The sequence below is a fragment of the Bubalus bubalis genome, chromosome 19 (assembly GCF_019923935.1).
Source record: "Bubalus bubalis isolate 160015118507 breed Murrah chromosome 19, NDDB_SH_1, whole genome shotgun sequence".
Taxonomy (NCBI): domain Eukaryota; kingdom Metazoa; phylum Chordata; class Mammalia; order Artiodactyla; family Bovidae; genus Bubalus; species Bubalus bubalis.
In genome coordinates, this window is record NC_059175.1 from 975,221 (window position 1) to 994,257 (window position 19,037).

Consider the following 19,037-nt stretch of genomic DNA (forward strand, 5'->3'; position numbering starts at 1 on the left):
TGCACACACCCATGGTCAAGCCCACAAATCTCAGATTAGAAGAGACCACAGACACACTATGCAGACAGACCTGAGCTGGGGTATCTACAAATTGAGGGCAGGGGAGCAAGGAGGGGGTACGCCAGGAGCAGACGGAAACTAGGGAGGCTGAGAAATGCAAGAGGGAGTCAAGGTGGGTGGTTCAATGTGCTGGCAGACTTTCAGGAACCACACTCCACGCTGTTGCCAAAGTGCAGAATGAATCAGGGGTCAGGAACTCAGACTGGCATTTCGGACAAGAGAAGAGGAATCTGAGCCCACACAAGCAGTGATAAAACTATGAAAAGTGAAGCTGCATTCATTCCAGCGAGGCTGCATCTTATACACATCCTGTACCAGCAGGACCCAACCTCAGGGTGGCAGGAGTCCAGATATCACGGCTGAAAGAAGGCGAGTGGTACCACCAGCTAGAAGGAAAGACAATCCCTGGCAAGGGCTAGGCAGATACTCATGGGGGAAAACGCCCGCCAAGAAGGCTCATCAGGGGACTCCGCTGGTGGCCCGGCAGTTAAGACTTTGCCTTCCACCGCAGGTTCAGGTTCAGACCCCGGTCAGAGAGCTAATAGCTCACATGCCTTGCAGCCAAAAATCCAAAACAAAACAAACAAATAAAAAAAGCAGAAGCAATATTGTAACAAATTCAATAAAGACTTTAAAAAAAATGGCCCACATTAAAAAAAAAAAAAAATAAAGCCACATTAGAATGTTCTTGGAGGGTTATTCCCCTCAAATCTAAAATAAAAAATCATAGTAATTAGCCACATAACCATGGTGATATTTTCCCTAAGACTGAGTTTAGTCCTAAACACCCTAAATGCCCCCATTAGATAAAACTTTCTTAAGAGCAGCCCCTATCATGTTAAATGGGGTTCAGGCCCTCTTAGGTTTCTTATAATTGTGAACTCTGTGAATCTAAAGTACATTCCTATTTCTAGCCATGGGAACCCACTTCTCGAATTCAAACATCACCTTTTAATACGTCCCCAAGCTGGACAGGCTAGCTTTTTTGCCAGGTGGCCAGAACATAGCTTCGGAACCCCTCTCAGAATACCTTGCATCAATAGGTTCTCTGATTCAATAGGATCTTGCTTTTTTCCCCTTCTGGTCATCCTTTGAGAACTAGGTTTGGAAGAATGGACAAGGGTGTGCTAACTTAACTTGGGGAAGGGATAACGTGACCAGTGGTGGGAGCGCAGAATGGAGACCAGCCTGCCTGGACAAACCCTGGCTCCACACCTCCCACCTGGGGAAGGGCCCTCTCCATCTCTGTTTCCTTGTCTGTAAAACGGGGACACACGGAGTTCCTGTTTGGCATGACGGTTTGAAGATTGAGTCTATGCACGTCAAGAGTGAGAGCAGCACCAGGCCCAAACCCCACGAACGGGCGCGGTGGAGACGGACAGCGCTGCCGCCACTGCCACCAGCGTTTACGGAGGCTTCAGGAGCACCCGGGCACGCAGTCCTCTGTGTCGCGTCCTGCATCACATTCGTCCACCCACTTTCCAAGCAAATGGGCTCCGTACCAGTGGGCACCCCAGATAGTCAAAGAAATCACTTTGAGAAACGGAGGTTCTCAGATGGGCCATGCTGCTGAAAAGAAGGGCCTGATTTCTCAGGCTAGAATATTTCACAGGAGAGAATAACACACCTACACACACCTACACACACGCACACACCCCACATCGTAGGCTGATGGGGCTTCTGGCACCAAACTTGACAGAAAAAGGATGAAGCAAAAGTCATGAAGGAAAAGGCTACAAGAAACCAAGAGTATAGAGAAAATTCAACACACAGGGGAAATTAAACATTAATAGGAAATCATTCCAGAGAAAATACGAACAATAGAGCTCCAGGGAAAGAAGATGCTACAGGCCAGTAAGACCTTAAGAGTTGTATCTACCCCAGCCAGGAAGAACAGGACAATGTCCTTGTGTAATCTACCCCCCAGACCATAGAAAGATGTGGAAAAAAACCAAGGGAACGTTGCTGACTGTATTGACAACCTGGATAAAGATCTATAGGACAAGCTCACTAAAACTGCAGAGGGAATGAGGAGAGGAGTGGCTAATATGTAGGAAGGAAATTCAACAGAGAAACGTTCCTGAAAAGCTGATGAAATGAAACTATTTGCCAAAATTTAATTAGGATAAATGCAAAGTGTTGGACTTAGATGCCAAAAGTCAAGAGCACAAGTCGAGGATGGGAGAAAGTAAGGTGAACAGCAAGGAGGTCCGGGGAGACCCTGGGGAGACAGTGACCAGCAGGGTCCGAACGAGCCGAGCGGGGCTGAGCCAAGTGAAGAGGCCCCTGCAGCAGGCCCTGCCAGGAGGCAAGACAGCGAGGGACTGGAAGGCCTCATTCAAACCAATGAAAGGCAAAGAGGACTGGGATCTAGTTAAAGGAAGAAAACTATGAAAGGAGAGAGTGCTTGTCTCAAAGTCTAACACGCACAGAATAGCTGAGGTAATTATAAAAGTTTATGGAAGAAGAGAGAAGGCTTGGGCAAGGGGGTGTTGAGAAACTCAGCAGCAGTAAGATGTCTGAAATCCTATCATTTGGGAAAGGATTCTGCTTGCTTTGTGTAATAACAAGTAATGGGAGATGAGTCCAACCCTCAAACAAAGAAAAATTTTTTCTTAGAACTGCTTTTAAAAATGGAATAAATTGCCTTAGGGAGAACTGAGGGCCTCACCACTAAATGTAATCAAACAAAGAATGACCACTTTCCCCCAAATTACGCTTGTGGAAGATGAATCTGCATGTGGTCGAAACTTGGACAAGAGGACCTCTTTCAACCTCGACAATCAATATTTTTCCAAATCAGGCTTTATCTTGAATGTGCTCCAGAATGAAGACTACAGTCAGTAACAATTGTGATAAGCATGATAATAGGTGTATTTATGGAAGATGCACTGGGATTTATACAGTCTATACACACCTGATACAGTGTCCCATTTAAGGGGATGATTATCATTCCCATTTTGTAAACGAAGACACTGAGGTAACCCAGCTAGTTAAACAGTGAACCAGGACTGGAGCCCCATCTGGCTCTGAAATCCACACCTCTACTCACAAAAGTATTCCTTTCCCACTTCCCAATCTGCTCAGTACTGAGGATCTTTCATCACACACTCTTGACACTGTTTCTGGGGGAATGGCTGGACCAAGCACGGTGCCAGCGACAGAACCACGAAGACCACAGAGGGTGGGAAGGAAAGTGGAGCCTTCGGCAGACTGCAGCGAGCAGTAGTTTCAAAATGCAGTCTAGCTCTCCCAGCAGAGTTCTCCCCATCTGAGTAAGACGGATTTAAATTTAAGTCTGGAGAATAATGAATAATCGGGAGCCTCAAAAAACTCAACACCAGAAACCACAGCAGGGCACCCTCGGATCTACTCTATCCAGAATTAGTAGTGCTTCAGGAAATCTCTCAGGAAAAAAAAAATATGCCTTGTTTTTGTTTGTTTTTTGTTTTTCCAGCAGTTATAAAAAGGGTTAAGACCACCTTACATAACAAGGGTGGAGCATGCTAGTAAATACAGCTGTTTCAAGTAAAAGCAGTAACAGAGGCAGACAAGGGAAGTCAGTAAAAGTAGGTATTTAGGCAAAGACAGAAGGAATAAGCGTTGAAGAAATAAAGTCAGGGCCAAAAATTCCACATGTAAATCCAACCCCCTCAAAATAAATAAATAAAATGCATTCTTTATTTAACTATTCCACAGAGCAGCACACCCATGGAAAAGATATGAACCACTTCAACCATAATCTCATTTTTAAGAAACAGAGGCCAACCTGGGCTTAGCTGGGGAGGAGAGGGAGGGAACCGGGCACGAAGGGACTGGGCACAGCCTACGTGCAGGCAGGGGACTTGCCCCGACAGGCACACTCGAGTGGGCATCTCAAAACTTCCAGCTGGATGAGGCCCGAGATGAAGAAATGGAAATAACCACTGTGGTCACAATCATTAAGAGTTTGTGGAGGCCTATGTGCCAGGTACTGTGTTAAGCACTTCCAGTACCTTATTTCATGTCATTGTCCCCCAAAGGAACACGACTCTGTGCCCTGTACAGATAAGGAATGGTAGTTGGAAAAGCAACATGCTGGGCACTGTGCCGAGTGCTTCACATGGATGCCTTGGGCCACATGCATAGCATTCCGACAAGGGCCAGTGTGAGCGCCATCCCTGTAAACAGGTGTGGAAATATGGTACAAAGGGATGAAAGAGACGGCAGCCCAGAGGAGTGGGGTGACCTGTCCCAAGTGCAACAGCAAAGATGGAGCAGAGCCAGAACAGAGCTGTCTGTCTCCAGAGACCAGGCCTGAACCAGGAGGCACGGGGCTCTGGAATCATCTTGCATCACCCACATAATGCCAAAGACTCCCCAGCTCTCAGACCTGTTGTTCTCGCTTTCCAGGGGAGAAACAAGTCAATGACAACAAAGGGAACTGGAGAGAAACAAAGTAGCAAATATGCAGAAATAAACAAGGCCCAGCTCAAGCACAAAAGCAAAACTTAATAGCGAACCTACAAACACATGGATTAATACAAGCAGAGCAGCAATCAAAAACCACAGAGTGGAGGATAATGCTGATGAGCTTCTGATTAAAAAGTCCTACAGTTTAAGTGATCGGGATTTCTAGCTCTTTTCATGGGCATGTGCACAGTAGGAGTTTTGCAAGATTGCTTAGCAACGCCTGGCAACCAGACTCCAGAAAGGATCACTCCTTGGTAACTCTAGTAAAGCAATAATTTTAGCTCATGAAAGCTAAATTTTAGAAACCCTTAATAACTCATATAATAGGTTACTAGTAAGTAGCCTGCAGCCATACATAAAAATGAAAATCTATAACCACTCAGCTTTCACTTGTATGAACCAAAGAAAGACATATACTTTTGAGATTCATCATTAATTTATTTAATACACACTTGCTGAAAACCTACTATGTGCCAGACTCTGTTCTATGCTGTGGGAAAGAGGCCCTTGACAGTTTACCAGTGAACTATAGGCTATACACAAAAAAACATGGGCTGGACTAGAATCCTACTTTTAGGAAAATGAGGCCCAGAGAAGGAAAGCAATCCATTCTAAGTTGCACAACACCCTACAGGATATTTTCAGCTGCTTATGTCCCACTCAGTAGATTCAGCAGGAAAACACTGCTCCCCTGAAAAGGCCACATTCCCATGATTGGTCCAGAGAGGCCCCAGGATCCACCAGTTTGCCTCTGAGCTGGCCTGGAGGGCTGGGAGTACCAGGATGCAGGGCCTGGCTGTTGAGCATCTTGGAAAGTCTCCCACTTGACCTCAGGACCTCTGTGGTCAAGTAAGGGAAAGCCTATGACACGGTGTCGGTTTTTATTGGACCCAACCACCGGCGAAGCTTGCCGTCATCTGGAGTGATGGAGAAAATTAAGTTACCACATTCTCACGTTTCAGCCTTTAGCCCGTATTCCTTCGCAAACAGGAAATGTTTATTTAAATACAGCAGTCTCCAGCATGTTCCAGAGCCAAGTGAACAACCAAAGATGTCCACTCTTGCCCCCTCCACTGTCCAGACCACCACCTTGCCGTGGGTGAGGAGCAGGCCTCCGCCTGCCTGGGCAGGACGGGGCGGAGGGGCCCAGCATGAGAGTTCATTTTCATCCTTTTCTGGGCCGAGATTGTGGTTGGAGAAGAATTACATCTGTGGGCTTCTTTTGTACTCAGAAGGGTAAATGCAGCATCTGTTTACTCTGTGCTCCATGGTAAATGTTTTGTTTCAGGCACCACCATTCACTTCCTCTATCTCTGCTCCGTGGATAATAAATTACACTGAATTCTCCTCTGCGTTTATTTTGCTTTCTTGTGGGTGTCACCTCCCCACTGAAGGGAAAAAAAATTTGTCAGTAGTTTATAAACGGCAGAGAGTTTCTCCGCGTGATGTGCTGGCATTATGGAGAGTATGCTAGAACACAGACCCCTAGCTCACAGATACCAGCTTAATTATGAACAACTTAACAGGCCCCATTCCAGGCCTGAAGCAAAGTCCAAATTGTGACTGCATTATCCTCATGTACGTTTCCCTTAAAGGCATGCCATGGGTGGACATGGTCACAACACCAGAGCAACAACCACACACACACACACCCCTTCATAAAAGGCTCTTTGGGAGACAGAATAGCAGGAATGCAGAAGGGAGAAAATGCTTCCTCTTTGTTATAAAATGCAATGTAAACATCTGAGATCAGAAAATGGCTTTTAGGAAGGTCCCGAGCATCTAGGGGCAGCGCTGACAAAAGTTGTTGTCGTTCCTGTTTAGTTGTTTAGTCGTGTTTGACTCTTTGCGATCCTGTGAACTGTAGCCCACCAGGCTCCTCTGTCCGTGGGATTTTCCAGGCAACAATGTTGGAATGGATCACCATTTCCTTCTCCAGGGGATCTTCCGGACCCAGGAATCAAACCCCAGTCAGATTTTTTACCACTGAGCCACCAAGGAAGCCCCACTGACAAAACTTAGCCACATGAAAAAATGAGCCTTGAGAAGTTGAAAGCACTCACTAAAGGAAAGTTCCTTCTTCCATCCTTTGATTACATTCTTGAAGTTGGATTACTGGTTTTCCTCTGTATATGCCATGATTTTATATACAGTTACTGGAATGCAGTGGACGCTCAAGTTATGTTTGTTGAATGAATGAAGGGAAGAATGAATGAAAAATTCCTCCCTAAAGAAATCCTTAACATAACTCAGAAATTCCACCCCCTCCCCCCAAGAGTATGCAGAACTGAAATGTTACATGTGAACTGACAGAGAGGGTGTGGGATGATGAAGGACTATTGGAACTGTTGTTGGGAGGCTGTGCCTAATCCTTGCAGTAACTCTGACCCAGCCTGCCTGTAAAACCTGCCCCCACCCCCCACCCCGAGGAGGAAAGAGACTAGATGAAGAGCCAGCCTTGGCAACCACCTCACCCTAATGCAAGCCCAGCAAACGAGACATTAATGACCAGAACCAAGGGAGATGAGATTCACACATTCCAAAGCATCTCCTACTCTGCCAATGCCTGCTGGTGGCCATGATGGCAGAGGCCCATGGGAATGCCCAGGACTCCAGTCTCTACCCAGTTTCTTCAATTACAGAGCAGATGGGCAGCCCCCAGTTGCCTGGGTCTCCTGGGGGAGGCAGTGCAGTGGCATGCTGGCTGCAGAGCTGTGCCTGCAGCTTTTGAGGACTTCCTGCAGAAATAGAGGGGCCTACTCTCCTTGTTGTCTCAAACATGCCACATGATTTTAAATATCAAAGAGACCCCAAAGAGGAGCCCTAATGTCAAAGCAAGTGAATGTTCACAGAGCGCACCTGAAGCAGCAGTAACAGTTGCCTATTCTAAGACCCCGGCCCAAGGAGAGCCCTCCCAGGACCATCTATTTACAGATCTTGGTCCAAGTTGACCCTTGTTCCAAGGATGTCCAGCAGAGGGGTAAGGGGTGTACACTTGGGAGCCAGATATACTCGAATTCAAACACTTAACTAGATACTACATGACCTTGAGCCAATGACAAAAAGGCTTAACAGTTAAGTGGAATAATAAGCATTACCTTTGTAACTAGTAAGACGGTTGTAGAGATTCAGTAAGGTAACCCATGTAAACAAACTGAGGCACACAAAGCATTCGCTAAACATTAGCTACAGTTATTATTTCACTCACTCAAGTGGCTGGCCCCAGTGTGAGGAGGGAGGTGAATTTAAGTTTATCAGTTATAGGTTTCCAAAAACACCACTAAAACAAGTTTTTCACTGGCATGGTAGAATATAATGTCTGAATTCAGTCATGGAAGCCTGGATTCTGGCCCTTTTATTGCCACCAACTTGCTGTGTGACCTTAGGCGAGTCATTTCACATTTCCAAGCTACATTTTCCACGTGTATGCATGAAGGTTCAGCTCTACCCTCCTCTAGAACTGTATGGTTCACCCCCCACAGAATAATCACTGCACTTGGGAAAAAAAATGTTTTGAGCCAAAGCAAAGCAGGAAAAAGGAAGGCAATTCTACTGAGTCTCCGCTCGGGGACACACAAAGAGTAGGCAGCAGAGAATGAAGTGGCAGGAGGTGATTAACAGGAATAACACACTCTAAGACAATCCATCTTAGTCTCTTGCCACTCTCCTCCAGACTAAAGCCGGGAAGGCAGAATCTCAAAGACCCCTGCGCCTACTCTAAGACATGCGGGGAAGGGGCAGTGGGAGAACCAAGACCCGCAGGAAGCTACCAGCTAGAGCAAACCCTCGCCCACTTCTGGGCTGTGTTCCCAGTCCCTTCCAACCCCCCTCCACCATTTCTCCTTCCTTCTTCACTCCTGACTGCAGGCTAGAAAGAGCCCACCCCAGTCCAAGTTGTGAAATTGGTCCGAGGATCAAAATGATAAATGTTTCCAAAACGTTGACATATGAAAAGTAAATATTTGGTTGCACAATTGGGGTTAAAACGAGGGTCAATCCACCCCACTCTCCAAGCGCCTCTCCTCTTGCTGCCAAGCCCAGGATCCGAGGTTGAGTGCGGTTTGTAAGATTATAGCGCTCGCTCTCATTTAAAGGGCTGTCAGCATTTCCATTCTCCGGCCCGTTCGGAGAGGCATTTATAACCGAGCCATAAAAAATTCACCCGGGCTGCAACTTGGCTTCTCGGAGGCTGCGCTCCAGGCAGGGCGGGTTTTGCAAGCACCCACTCCGAAATGGTTTGGTTCCTAAGAAGTTAGACCTTCAGACACACTCTCAACTTTCCTCGCAAGGGCAGCCAGAGAGCGGCTGGCCCATGCTGATCTCCGAGCTGGTCAGTCTCTGGAGCCCACTCTCCTAGTCCCATGCCTTGCAGCCCCATCACCCTTCCGCTTTCTTCTTCCCTCCCTCTTCAAATAGCGCGGGCCCCTTCCTCTCACCCTAAGACCTCACCGTAAGACCTCCCTGGCTGCAGTGTCATCTCCTCCCTTGCCTTCCGCCAGCATTCTCCTTGGAAACTGTCAGCTGGCCCTGCGTCTGGAACCCTTCACCCCTGGAGAGGCACTGCTCTTCGCTTATCACAGGGGGCCTCAAGCCCTCTCTCCCTAGACCTGTCCAAAGCCACAGACCCCCAACTCAGAGGGTGGAGGATCCGATCCAGGAGATGGGGAAGGCAGAGACTGCAACCAACGCGACCAAGGGGAAAGGAAGGATCTGGCGCGCCTGGGGGCCCTTCTGTGGGACCCAGGTGGGTGGCCCGGGTAGGGCGGGGCGGGGGTACTCACAGGCGCTCGGCGTTGCGGGGGATGCCCCGGGGAACCGCCCGGAGGCCCAGCCCATGGCAGTCCACGCTGGCGGCGGAGCAGGTACACTTGGTGGGGCAGGCGGCAGCGGGGGGCCCGCTCAGAACACTCGCCAAAGCCAAGGCCAACATCAGGCGGGCGCGCACGGCGGCGCCGGCCCCCGTCCGCCCGGGGGCCATAGTGTGCAGGGGCCCGCGCCCGGAGGAGGCTACCTCGGCAGGGCAAGACGCGTGGAGCCCGCGGAGATGCGCTAAGAGCACGGACGGCCTGGGGAGCGGGCAGCGGAGTTAGCGCGGAGGAGGAGCGAGCTCGGCGCTCAGGCGCACGGGGCGCGGGCGGAGCGGGGCGCGCCGGGCGGCGGCGGCGGCAGCAGCTCCATCGGCGGGGCCGGCGCTGCCCCGCTGCGCATCGCTCGGAGTGCCCAGGTGCCGAGCGCCCCCTGGCCCCACCGGACCGCGGCCCGGGGCGCGGGCCGGGTCGGAAACCTGGGGAGAGCGCAGTGGGGCGCGGCGCCCGGAGCGGTCCGGCTTGGGGCCGGGCTCGGGAGCGCGGCGGCGACGGCGGCTGGGGCACGGGGCGGCTGGGTGAGCTGGCCGGCGCTCGCTCTCTCCATTCACTGAGCGGGGCAGACACCGGAGACGCGGGGCCCACCCCTCCCGCCCCCCCAAAAACGCCAGCTCCGCCTCCCATTGGCTGCGCCGCGCGTCATGTCGACTAAGTTGGGAACTTTGCTGGAGCGACCGGGGAGCACGAAGGGAGGAGGCCACAGAGGAGGGAGAAGGAACGGGCGGGAAGAGGGACTCGCTCGGCCAGCAGGGCCCCAGAATTGAGGCTTATTCACTCTAGGGAGCCAAGGACTGAACAGGCTGGTGATACATTTTCTTTATTCCAGCACTGAGCTAGGCATGCTACTTACAGTTTTACCTTCTGTCCCAACATCGTCCCGCAAGAGGGAATTTGTGGACCCCTATTTTATAGATTAGAAACTCAGAGCTCAGAGAAGTGAAGTGACTTGCCTGAAGTCACACAGCCACTGGGGACCCCAAACCGTGGCCCTCTCATTCACCATGTTTTACTTCACAGTCCATCAAAGATGCAGCCCTGCCTCATCTACAAAGATCCTCAAAGATCCTGCCTGATCTTGGCCAAGATCCACTTCTTCCTGAAGGACCTGTTGCATTGACACGACTGCCCTCCACGGTCACAAGTGTCAGAAAACGGCCACCTGAGTTGTTCAGGTCACTGTCCGTAAGCCCTACTTGGAAGCACTGCTTCTTTGCCAAGCCCCAACACTGGCTGGGCTGCTAAGAGTGGTGATGGCTGGGCCGTGGACCCTGGATTGACAGTGCTGGGTTCCTAGGCCTTGAGCTTCTGTTTCCTGACCAGGTGACTTTGGGTCAGCCGTGTCACCTGAACCTTGGTTTCCTCAAAGCAAGGAGGCCACCTCACTGTCTGGGCCTGCCTCCCTGGGTTGTCTGGGCCACCAAAGAAGAGAAAGTGTGATTTTCAAAACACTCATTGCATGCAAGGCAACCCTTTGGCCTCTAGTGCCTTCCTCTCCCAGTGCCCGCTCTAAATTGGCCAGGTCTGAGCTTTTCCAGATGCCCTGGGGAGGGCATGTGTTAGGGGCTCCATAAATACTTGTTGGAATGATTTTGTTTGTTTGTTTGGAGGGAGAGGGCAGGAACTGGAGGAAGTATTGCCCAGACTTCCTTGAGGTCTGCTCACAGTGAAAACATCTGAATGAGCCTTTGCATATATACACATTCATACACACACACACACTCATACCTACAAATACACCAATGCCTACACACACCATCACACATATCATCACACACACCCACTTGTATACAAACATGCTTCCACATACTCATACACATTCACAGTCATATAACACATGTGTGCATCATACTCCCACATACCCTGTACCAGCAACAACTATGCTCCTGACAGTTCTGCCATTTCCTTTCACATAAATGCTACTCTGATTCCTTCTACTGCATTTTCCTTCAAGGGAACTTTCAACTGCTTGGACTATAGCCTATGAATATATAGCAGAGGTGCAGATTTTATTTTGTTGTATTTAGCAGATTTTCAAAGTTTTAGCCCCGGGCACCCAATTGCATGTCCATGTACACACACATGCACTCATGCACACACTCCAGCCCCTCCATCATTCATAAACACATTAGGTGCAATTTACTGCTGTTATTCTTGGGAGCAGCTTTCAGCACAGATGCTGTTGTCATCGCCCTCTGGTGGCCACAGAGGGTCGACGGGTGACTTCAGCATTTAAGAACTCTAAACATCCTTTCCTCTGAAGCTTTCCTCCAAACCTTGAACCAATTTAGTACCAGGACTGAGGCAGATGAGAGAACTGGGCAAAGGCCCAAGGGCACACAAGTGTCTCAGACTGTCTGGAACAGAAAGGAGTAGGGGTTTCTTTGTTTTCTCAAATGCATACTAGAGCGTGTTTTGCAATCCCTTCAGGCTGGGCTCTAAGCACAGTATATGTGTGTGTGAGTGAGTGTGTGTGTGTGTGTGTGCTGGGCTGGGCTCTAAGCACATTATGTGTGTGTGTGTGTGTGTGTGTGTGCGCGCGCTGGGCTCTAAGCACAGTATGTGTGTGTGTGTGTGTGTGTGTGTGTGTGCTGGGCATAGTGTGTGAGTGTGAACGTGTGTGTGTGTGTTAGGGTGGGTGGGGTGTTTTCCATTTAAGCTGCTAGGAGGGGAGTTCATGAGCCTGACTAGATCTTTAAGTGACTTTATAGGCATTCAAGTTTGCTCTTCCCTGGGAGAGCCACCTTAGAACAGAGCCCGGAGTCAATCAACCCCAAGAAAGGGGAAGTGGGAGAAATAGGAGGTACACAGGACACTGGCTACCCAGAACCATGGGGTGTGTAGGCTGGAACAACCGTAGACATCACTTAATCCACCATCTCTGTGTTCTGAAGATTGCTGCTTCCACATGTTTTTTCAAGGGCGGAAGTTTCCTTGGGCAAAAATAAAGTAAGGAAAGCTACTCACTTTCACCTCTCCTGGTGATGGCATCACAGATAAGTGTATTAAAGAGTATTTAAGAGTCCTAAAATAAAATGGTTTAAAGTTTATTCAATTCAAGGGACTTCTCTAGTGACTCAGTGATTAAGACTCTGTTCTCCGAAAACAGGGGCACAGGTTCAGTCCTTGGTCAGGGAAATAGATCCTGCGTGCCACAACTAAGAGTCTGCATGCCACAGTGAAAAAGAGCCCACGTGCTGCAACTCAGACCCAGCAAAGCCAAACAAATATAAATAAATAGATATTGTTTAAGTAGTGTTAAATTCAGTTTCCCAGTATCACTGGCCCTTTTGCGTGTAAATTTAATATTCTTTTGAAACTTTTGGAGAACCCCCAATAAAATTCAACCCTTATATCTAATAACATAACAAGTCTCAGAGAGGGAAAGGCACCAGTACAAGGTCACGCAGTGCATCAATAAGCCAGCCAGAGCCAGATCCCAGGCTCCTCATGCCCAGTATGGGGCTCCACCCACTCCCCCGCTCCACTGATTCCAAGGAATCTGCAGAATGTGTCAGCCTTCCCATGGAAGAATTACTCTGTGTAAAGAAGTCTAAGTCCTTATGAGGTCAGGGCATTGGGTAGGACTTTATGTCTAAGTTCCAGAGATGACTTTTATACTCTGTGGAATGATTTTCAGACTGCTACACAAGTCTCCGGGGATTTTTGGATCTTTTTTCAAATCAAAAAAATGTTTCCTTTACTTTTCCATAGCCTTCTCAAAAGCAAACTATCCACCCATTCCCCCAGGAAAAGCCACCTCAGACTTTCTCTTCCAACCTGTTTTCTGTCTCAATGTAAGGCCATTTTAATCATAGCAGGTTTTCTGGTTGCAGCAATAAATAACTGAGGTAAAGAAATGAATTTTTAAGAAGGTTTTGGGGTAATGTAAAAATGTAAGGAACAAATTAAAGAGGGGGGTTTCAAAAAAGACAAGAACCAGGGCAAGAACTAGCTGCCAAGCACCTAAGATTTCCAAACAGCCAGGAAGAAGAGATTGGTTGCCCTGCTGACATCACATGATCACCCCCTTGGTCAAAGAAGACAAGAGCCCATGGGTGAGGGTTCTTTGCAAACTACACTCAGCTAGGCAGGTAGAAGTGGTGCAGTCAAAGGAGACTCAGGGAGCTGTTCGCTAAAAATGTAGGGGAAGGCAAACAGAACCAAAGCCTCTTGTCTCTGCCTCACACCACAGCTATTCAGTTCCTGAGCCCTGTTAATTCTCCCCATGATTATTTTCTGAATCTGTCCCCTCTTCATGTTTGGTGCTCCTATCATTGTTCCCGGTTATGAACACCAGCTTTCAATATGGCCCTTGTTCACATTGGCCCCCATATCAGTTCTCTAATTTTGTTTGTCCCTCCCACTCCCAATCCATCTTTTGCTCTGATGATCAAGGGACCTTTCTAGCAAATCTGACAGTGCAATCTTGAACTTTGAAATAGACTTCTGTCTTTGCCACCTCATCTCCCACCACTCCCCCACACCCTCCCAACACCCCTCCTGGAACATCCTACCCTGCTCTTCCCTATCTGGGTCTCCCAGAGTTGGTTTAACTGTTGATTTCTCCAGGACATCTTGCTGAGCCAGACTATTAGATTCTCTAGGGCAGTCACCATATATAATCCATTTGTTCCAACATTTTAATATAAAAATTTTCAAACATTCAGAGATGGCTAATCCATTTTTGCATGCTTGATGCCTAGAGGTACAAATAAATCTTTGATGACTGATGAATGAATAAATGAACAGATCCATGAATGAATGATCTTCCCAATCTTCCTATTCTCCCGTCATAGTTTTACTTATTTTAATTAACACTGCTTGATCTTTGGAGTAGGAAAAGGTTACATTCTTCTAGAATTCCTGGGAGGTTTCTTTCTAACTATATATATTCTCTCTCGCTCTGATACATTTTCTCCTGCTCCATTAAAACTTAACGTTCATGCTGGCCACTGTCTAATGGATTGTCCACATCGTTCTCTGCCCACTGTCTCCTGATTCTGTTACCGAGGAAGCTGGCCTTGATGGGCTGCACCACCTGCACATTCTTGGGTCTGGTCGTGCGGGGAACTAGCAGGATATAAGAGACCTGGAGGAGAGCAGGCAGGACTTCCTCCACAAGGGCTTCAGTCTGGCTGTGGCTGCCTTCCTCTATCAAAGATCACAATTCACGCCTTCTGACCTGTCTTCTAATTTCTAGTCCCATCCCCTTGCCTCTTTGGGGATGAGAGTAAGAATAGCTGCCTGTTACCCTAAACCTGACAGTTCCCATCCCCTGTTGATTCCTTAACCCTTGCCTTGCTTTTCTAAATAATCCCCTTATTAAACTTTCTTCAGTTACTCCTTTGAGTTATGTCATCCATGTCCTACCAGGGACCCTGAAAGGAACACACTGTTCACAGAGCCACCAAAGCAGATCTCTGAAGAGCAGCTGAGCAGGGAGGGGAGGGAGAGACAATGAGACCCGCACTTTGACATTAAGACTGTTATCCCCATTAAACCCCCAGGACAAAGAACATGAACAGGGTTAGGGAAAGATACCTTGTTTCCAATGCAAAGTCTTCCTTCTCTCTTCTCTGAGAAAGCACGAACAGTAAGGCCTTATTGACAGTTAATCTATTGTCTCCCCAAGAAGCAGGATCCATTCTGACAAGATAAATACTTAATGATGAATACCTAATTTTAAAATAATATATTTTGGAGAAGAAGATAAAGAACCAGAATCTTCCAAAATCCAGGTATACCTATAGTGGATGACTGTCCTCTTCACTCCAACTATTCTGATTCTTCTATTCAAGAAGGCTCAGAACCTTCTTGTTCTTACATAATCTTATTTCCCTCAAGACTGATGTTTTAGGGGTTCAGCAAATGACTGAAATGAGCAAATCAGAGTCTTTCCTAGGATTTTTGTAACTAGAACTGGAGAAAGAGACCTAGTCCCTCTGTGATTACAAAGCTGGAACACGTGATGAATACGAGTAAGTGGTCATGCTTTCAGTTGTGTGGCTCAAGCCGCTATAACAGAATGGATCAGAACCATTTTCTAGAAGGGTGAAGGGCATCTAGCCTAATTTAAGCAATCAAACAACCGATTATTGGGACCTTCCTACATGCCTAAGAGAAGACACAGACCACAGATGCCAACAATCCAGTTAGGAAGACAAAATTAAGATATGTGAAAGAAAAGAAAAGATGTGGCATATAATTAAATGCTAATTGGCATGGGTCATATAGTAATTGCTATGAAAATTCTAAAGAGGAAGAAAGCACTTCAAGCTGAATCAGGAGGGCTGAGGGATACCATTTGGCTTTGGAAGGATGCATATATTTGATGAAATCAACGAGAGGGAAAAGAGTCTTTGCGTTGAGGGAAGCAAAGGCAAGAAGGCAGAAATAGAATAGTGTGTGGGGTTGGTGAGAGGGCTCTGGGAACGTGGTGTATGAGGGTTTGGGGACATATTTCTATTGATCTGAGACAAAATTTGAGAGAAAGAACTTGGATGCCTGATTTCCTTTGGAGGGGGCTTGGTCACCTTGCCAGAGAAGTTGGAGGACTCTGTGTAGAGACAATGACTCTGACTTTGAGCAATGATACAGATTGGAATCCCCAGAAGGGAACCTTTAATGTGACTCCAGGTCAACTTTGCCCTGGTCTGAAAGGAGGCCAGATGATCTGAGGTGCTTTTGTTTCCCTGAATTGGTGCATTTAGATGGTGACTCAGCCAGCTGTTGGGGTCAGCCAGAGTGATGCCCTGAGTGGCCTGGCAGGTTGGTGAGTTCAGTCAGTTGCCTCTTCAAACTATCAATGAAGATTTGTCTCATATTTGAGCAAAGCAAAAACTGTCACTGGGGAAATGGCTCTCCAATCTGAGGAGTATTAATCACCTAATTAACCAGAACACCTGCTCATAAAACTTATCCCACCCAGGGAATCAAATTAAACAAAGCATGAGGATGTGCCGCACAGACTTGGTGGTGACATCTGCATCTTTGGCTGGCCTCCTTGGGCACTGGGGCTCATGAAACTCTCTAGCCAGCTGTTGGGTTTGCAGAAACTTTGAGAATACTAGCTTTGTTTAGCAAACAGTAATCAGTACAAGCAGAGAAACTCTTCTTGCAACTTACCTGGAATCATGGATGTCCCTAATGCACTGGGTACTATTCTGAATATTTTGCATATATTAACTATATAATCTTCACGGTAACCAACTGAAGTCCCCTGCTGTAGCAGAGGCTGGCTCCATGCTCACAGATCAGATCCACTTTCTTTTTCCTGGACACACAGGAAGACTATATTTCCCAGTTTCCTTTGCAGTTACATGGGGGCCATGTGCCTCATTCTGACCAAATAGAATGTATGCAAAAGTAATGCATACCACTTGCACAGTTGGTCTTTGGAATCTCTTATATAACCAGGTAAGACTTCCTTCTGACTGTTAGCTGGGTATAACAGAGGGGATTCAATGAAGGATCCCAAAGTATCACTGAGAGAGTAGTAGAGCCACAAAAAAGAAGACACTGGAGTCCCTAAATTACCACATAGAAAATAGTGATCAAACACTCTGTAACATGAGAAAAACCTACACTCTTGCTGAGATCTTGGGGTTGTTTACTTCATCCATTAGCATTAATTACCCAGGCTGAAACACCAATGCAATCTTGGCAACTTTGTTTGCACAATCACACAGGACCAATCTTAGGGAAAGCTACTACCTGTGTGTGTTACAGTTTCAAAAACAACAGGGAATTCCTCCCATCCTGAAATCATGTTTTCTTCTGTTAGCTCATAGATAAAACGCTTTTTAATAAACACCCTCATTATCTGCATTTTCTTTCTTATTCATATAACACATCTCTGCTGAGTACGTTCAAGGTACAGGTAATATTAATCATCTTGTAGTGAAGACAAAGTAAACATAAAGTCTTGTATGGGCAACAGATGTAAATCAATCAAACAAGAAAGTAGATAACTACAGATTACAAGATGTTAGGAAGAGAAGTAATAATGTGACATGATAAAGACCAATTGAAGTTAACAGATGTTCCAAAAAGTGGTTAGGGAAAGAGACTCAAAAGACAAGAAGAGTCTTGCTATGATATAATAAGTTATGGAGTAGGGCAGGTCACTATCCCAAGAGACAAAATAGAACACGTGAAGGCCCTGCAGTATGGCATGACTGGTTGGAGGGAAAAAAAGGGCACTATGGTTAGATCCTAGAGCATGAGGGAGACCTGTTCTGGGAAGATCAGAGCTATTTCTCCCTCACTGTTGCATTGACACCAGTCTATGCAAATTACAAGTGATCTTACCTCTGTCACTTGTGTGTATGATGAGAAACGTAAGCTCTTAGATTAACCTGATCTGATACAGAATCTATTTTAGTTCCAAGGGTATTTATATACAACTGCTAGTCGCTCAGTTCTGTCCGACTCTTTGCGACCCCGTAGACTGTAGCCCACCGGGCTCCTCTGTCCATGGAATTCTCCAGGCAAGAATACTGGAGTGGGTAGCCGTTCCCTTCTCCAGGGGATCTTCCTCATCCAGGGATTGAACCCTGGTCTGCATTGCAGGCATATTTTTTACTGTCTGAACCACCAGGGAAGACCCAGGGGCTGAATAAAGGCAAACTAGTTAAGGAAACTGTATTAAAGCTATCTGTATAGGCAACATCATATTTTCCCACAGTCTTTAAGTTTTTTGATGCTGCTGGTAGGCAGGGAGGAGACATGAAGAAGACCACCAGGGTAGTAGATTAAAGCCCTTTTAATCTACGCTTTGAGTCAGCACTCTTTGACTGAATTCTCACTCCTGGGGAAGGCATGTAAAATATTTTATTGTACAAATATCTGTTTTGCCAAGTTTAGCTAGTAGCACCATCATCTCCTCAAATGGCCAGACCAAAAAGCTAAATGCCATCTTCAACTCCTTCCTCTTTTCCCTCTTAGTTCAATCCATCCATCAGCTCATCTAAACCTCTCAGTTCCTCAACTAAAGTCTTGGTGAGATCCTACCCCCAACACTATCTCCTTGGCTGCGTTCAAGAAGTCTCACTGGCTTCTTACTCAGGCCCTTCAACCAGCTCTCTTATTCAATTCCTCAGTCACATTCCAGAGCTTAGAGGCATTTCCATTACTTAGAGACTAAAGGCTAAGGTATACACATGGTAAAAAAGGGTCTTTATTAACTAACCTTTTCACTGCCTTTCTATCTTGCTTCAGTTCAGTTCAGTTCAGTCGTTCAGTCATGTCTGACTCTTTGCCACCCCATGGACTGCAGCATGCCAGGCTTCTCCCTGTCCATCATCAACCCCCAGAGCTTGCTCAAACTCATGTCCATCGAGTCGGTGATGCCATCCAGCTGTCTCATCCTCTGTTGTCCCCTTCTCCTCCCGCCTTCAATCTTTCCCAGCATCAAGGTCTTTTCCAAATCAGTCAGTTCTTTGCATCAGGTGGCCAAAGTATTGGAGTTTCAGTATCAGTCCTTCCAATGAATATTCAGGACTGATTTCCTTTAGGATGGACTGGTTGGATATCCTTGCAGCCCAAGGGACTCTCAAGAGTCTTCTCCAACACAGTTCAAAAGCATCAATTCTTCTGTGCTCAGCATTCTTTATAGTCCAACTTTCACATCCACATATGACTACTGGAGAAACCACAGCT

General features: G+C 47.1%; 1 protein-coding gene across 2 annotated transcripts in view; it reads right to left on the reverse strand.

Annotated features, from left to right (window-relative positions):
* Nucleotides 1-9,626, reverse strand: part of SLIT3 (slit guidance ligand 3) — a 729,759-nt gene extending 720,133 nt beyond the window's left edge. For both annotated transcript variants that reach the window (XM_044932473.2, XM_044932474.2), the window contains exon 1: nucleotides 9,294-9,626. In XM_044932473.2, coding sequence (XP_044788408.2) covers nucleotides 9,294-9,490 — 197 coding nt within the window. In that variant the 5' untranslated portion in view covers nucleotides 9,491-9,626. The remainder of the gene's footprint in view (nucleotides 1-9,293) is intronic.
* Nucleotides 9,627-19,037: the final 9,411 nt, after the last annotated feature.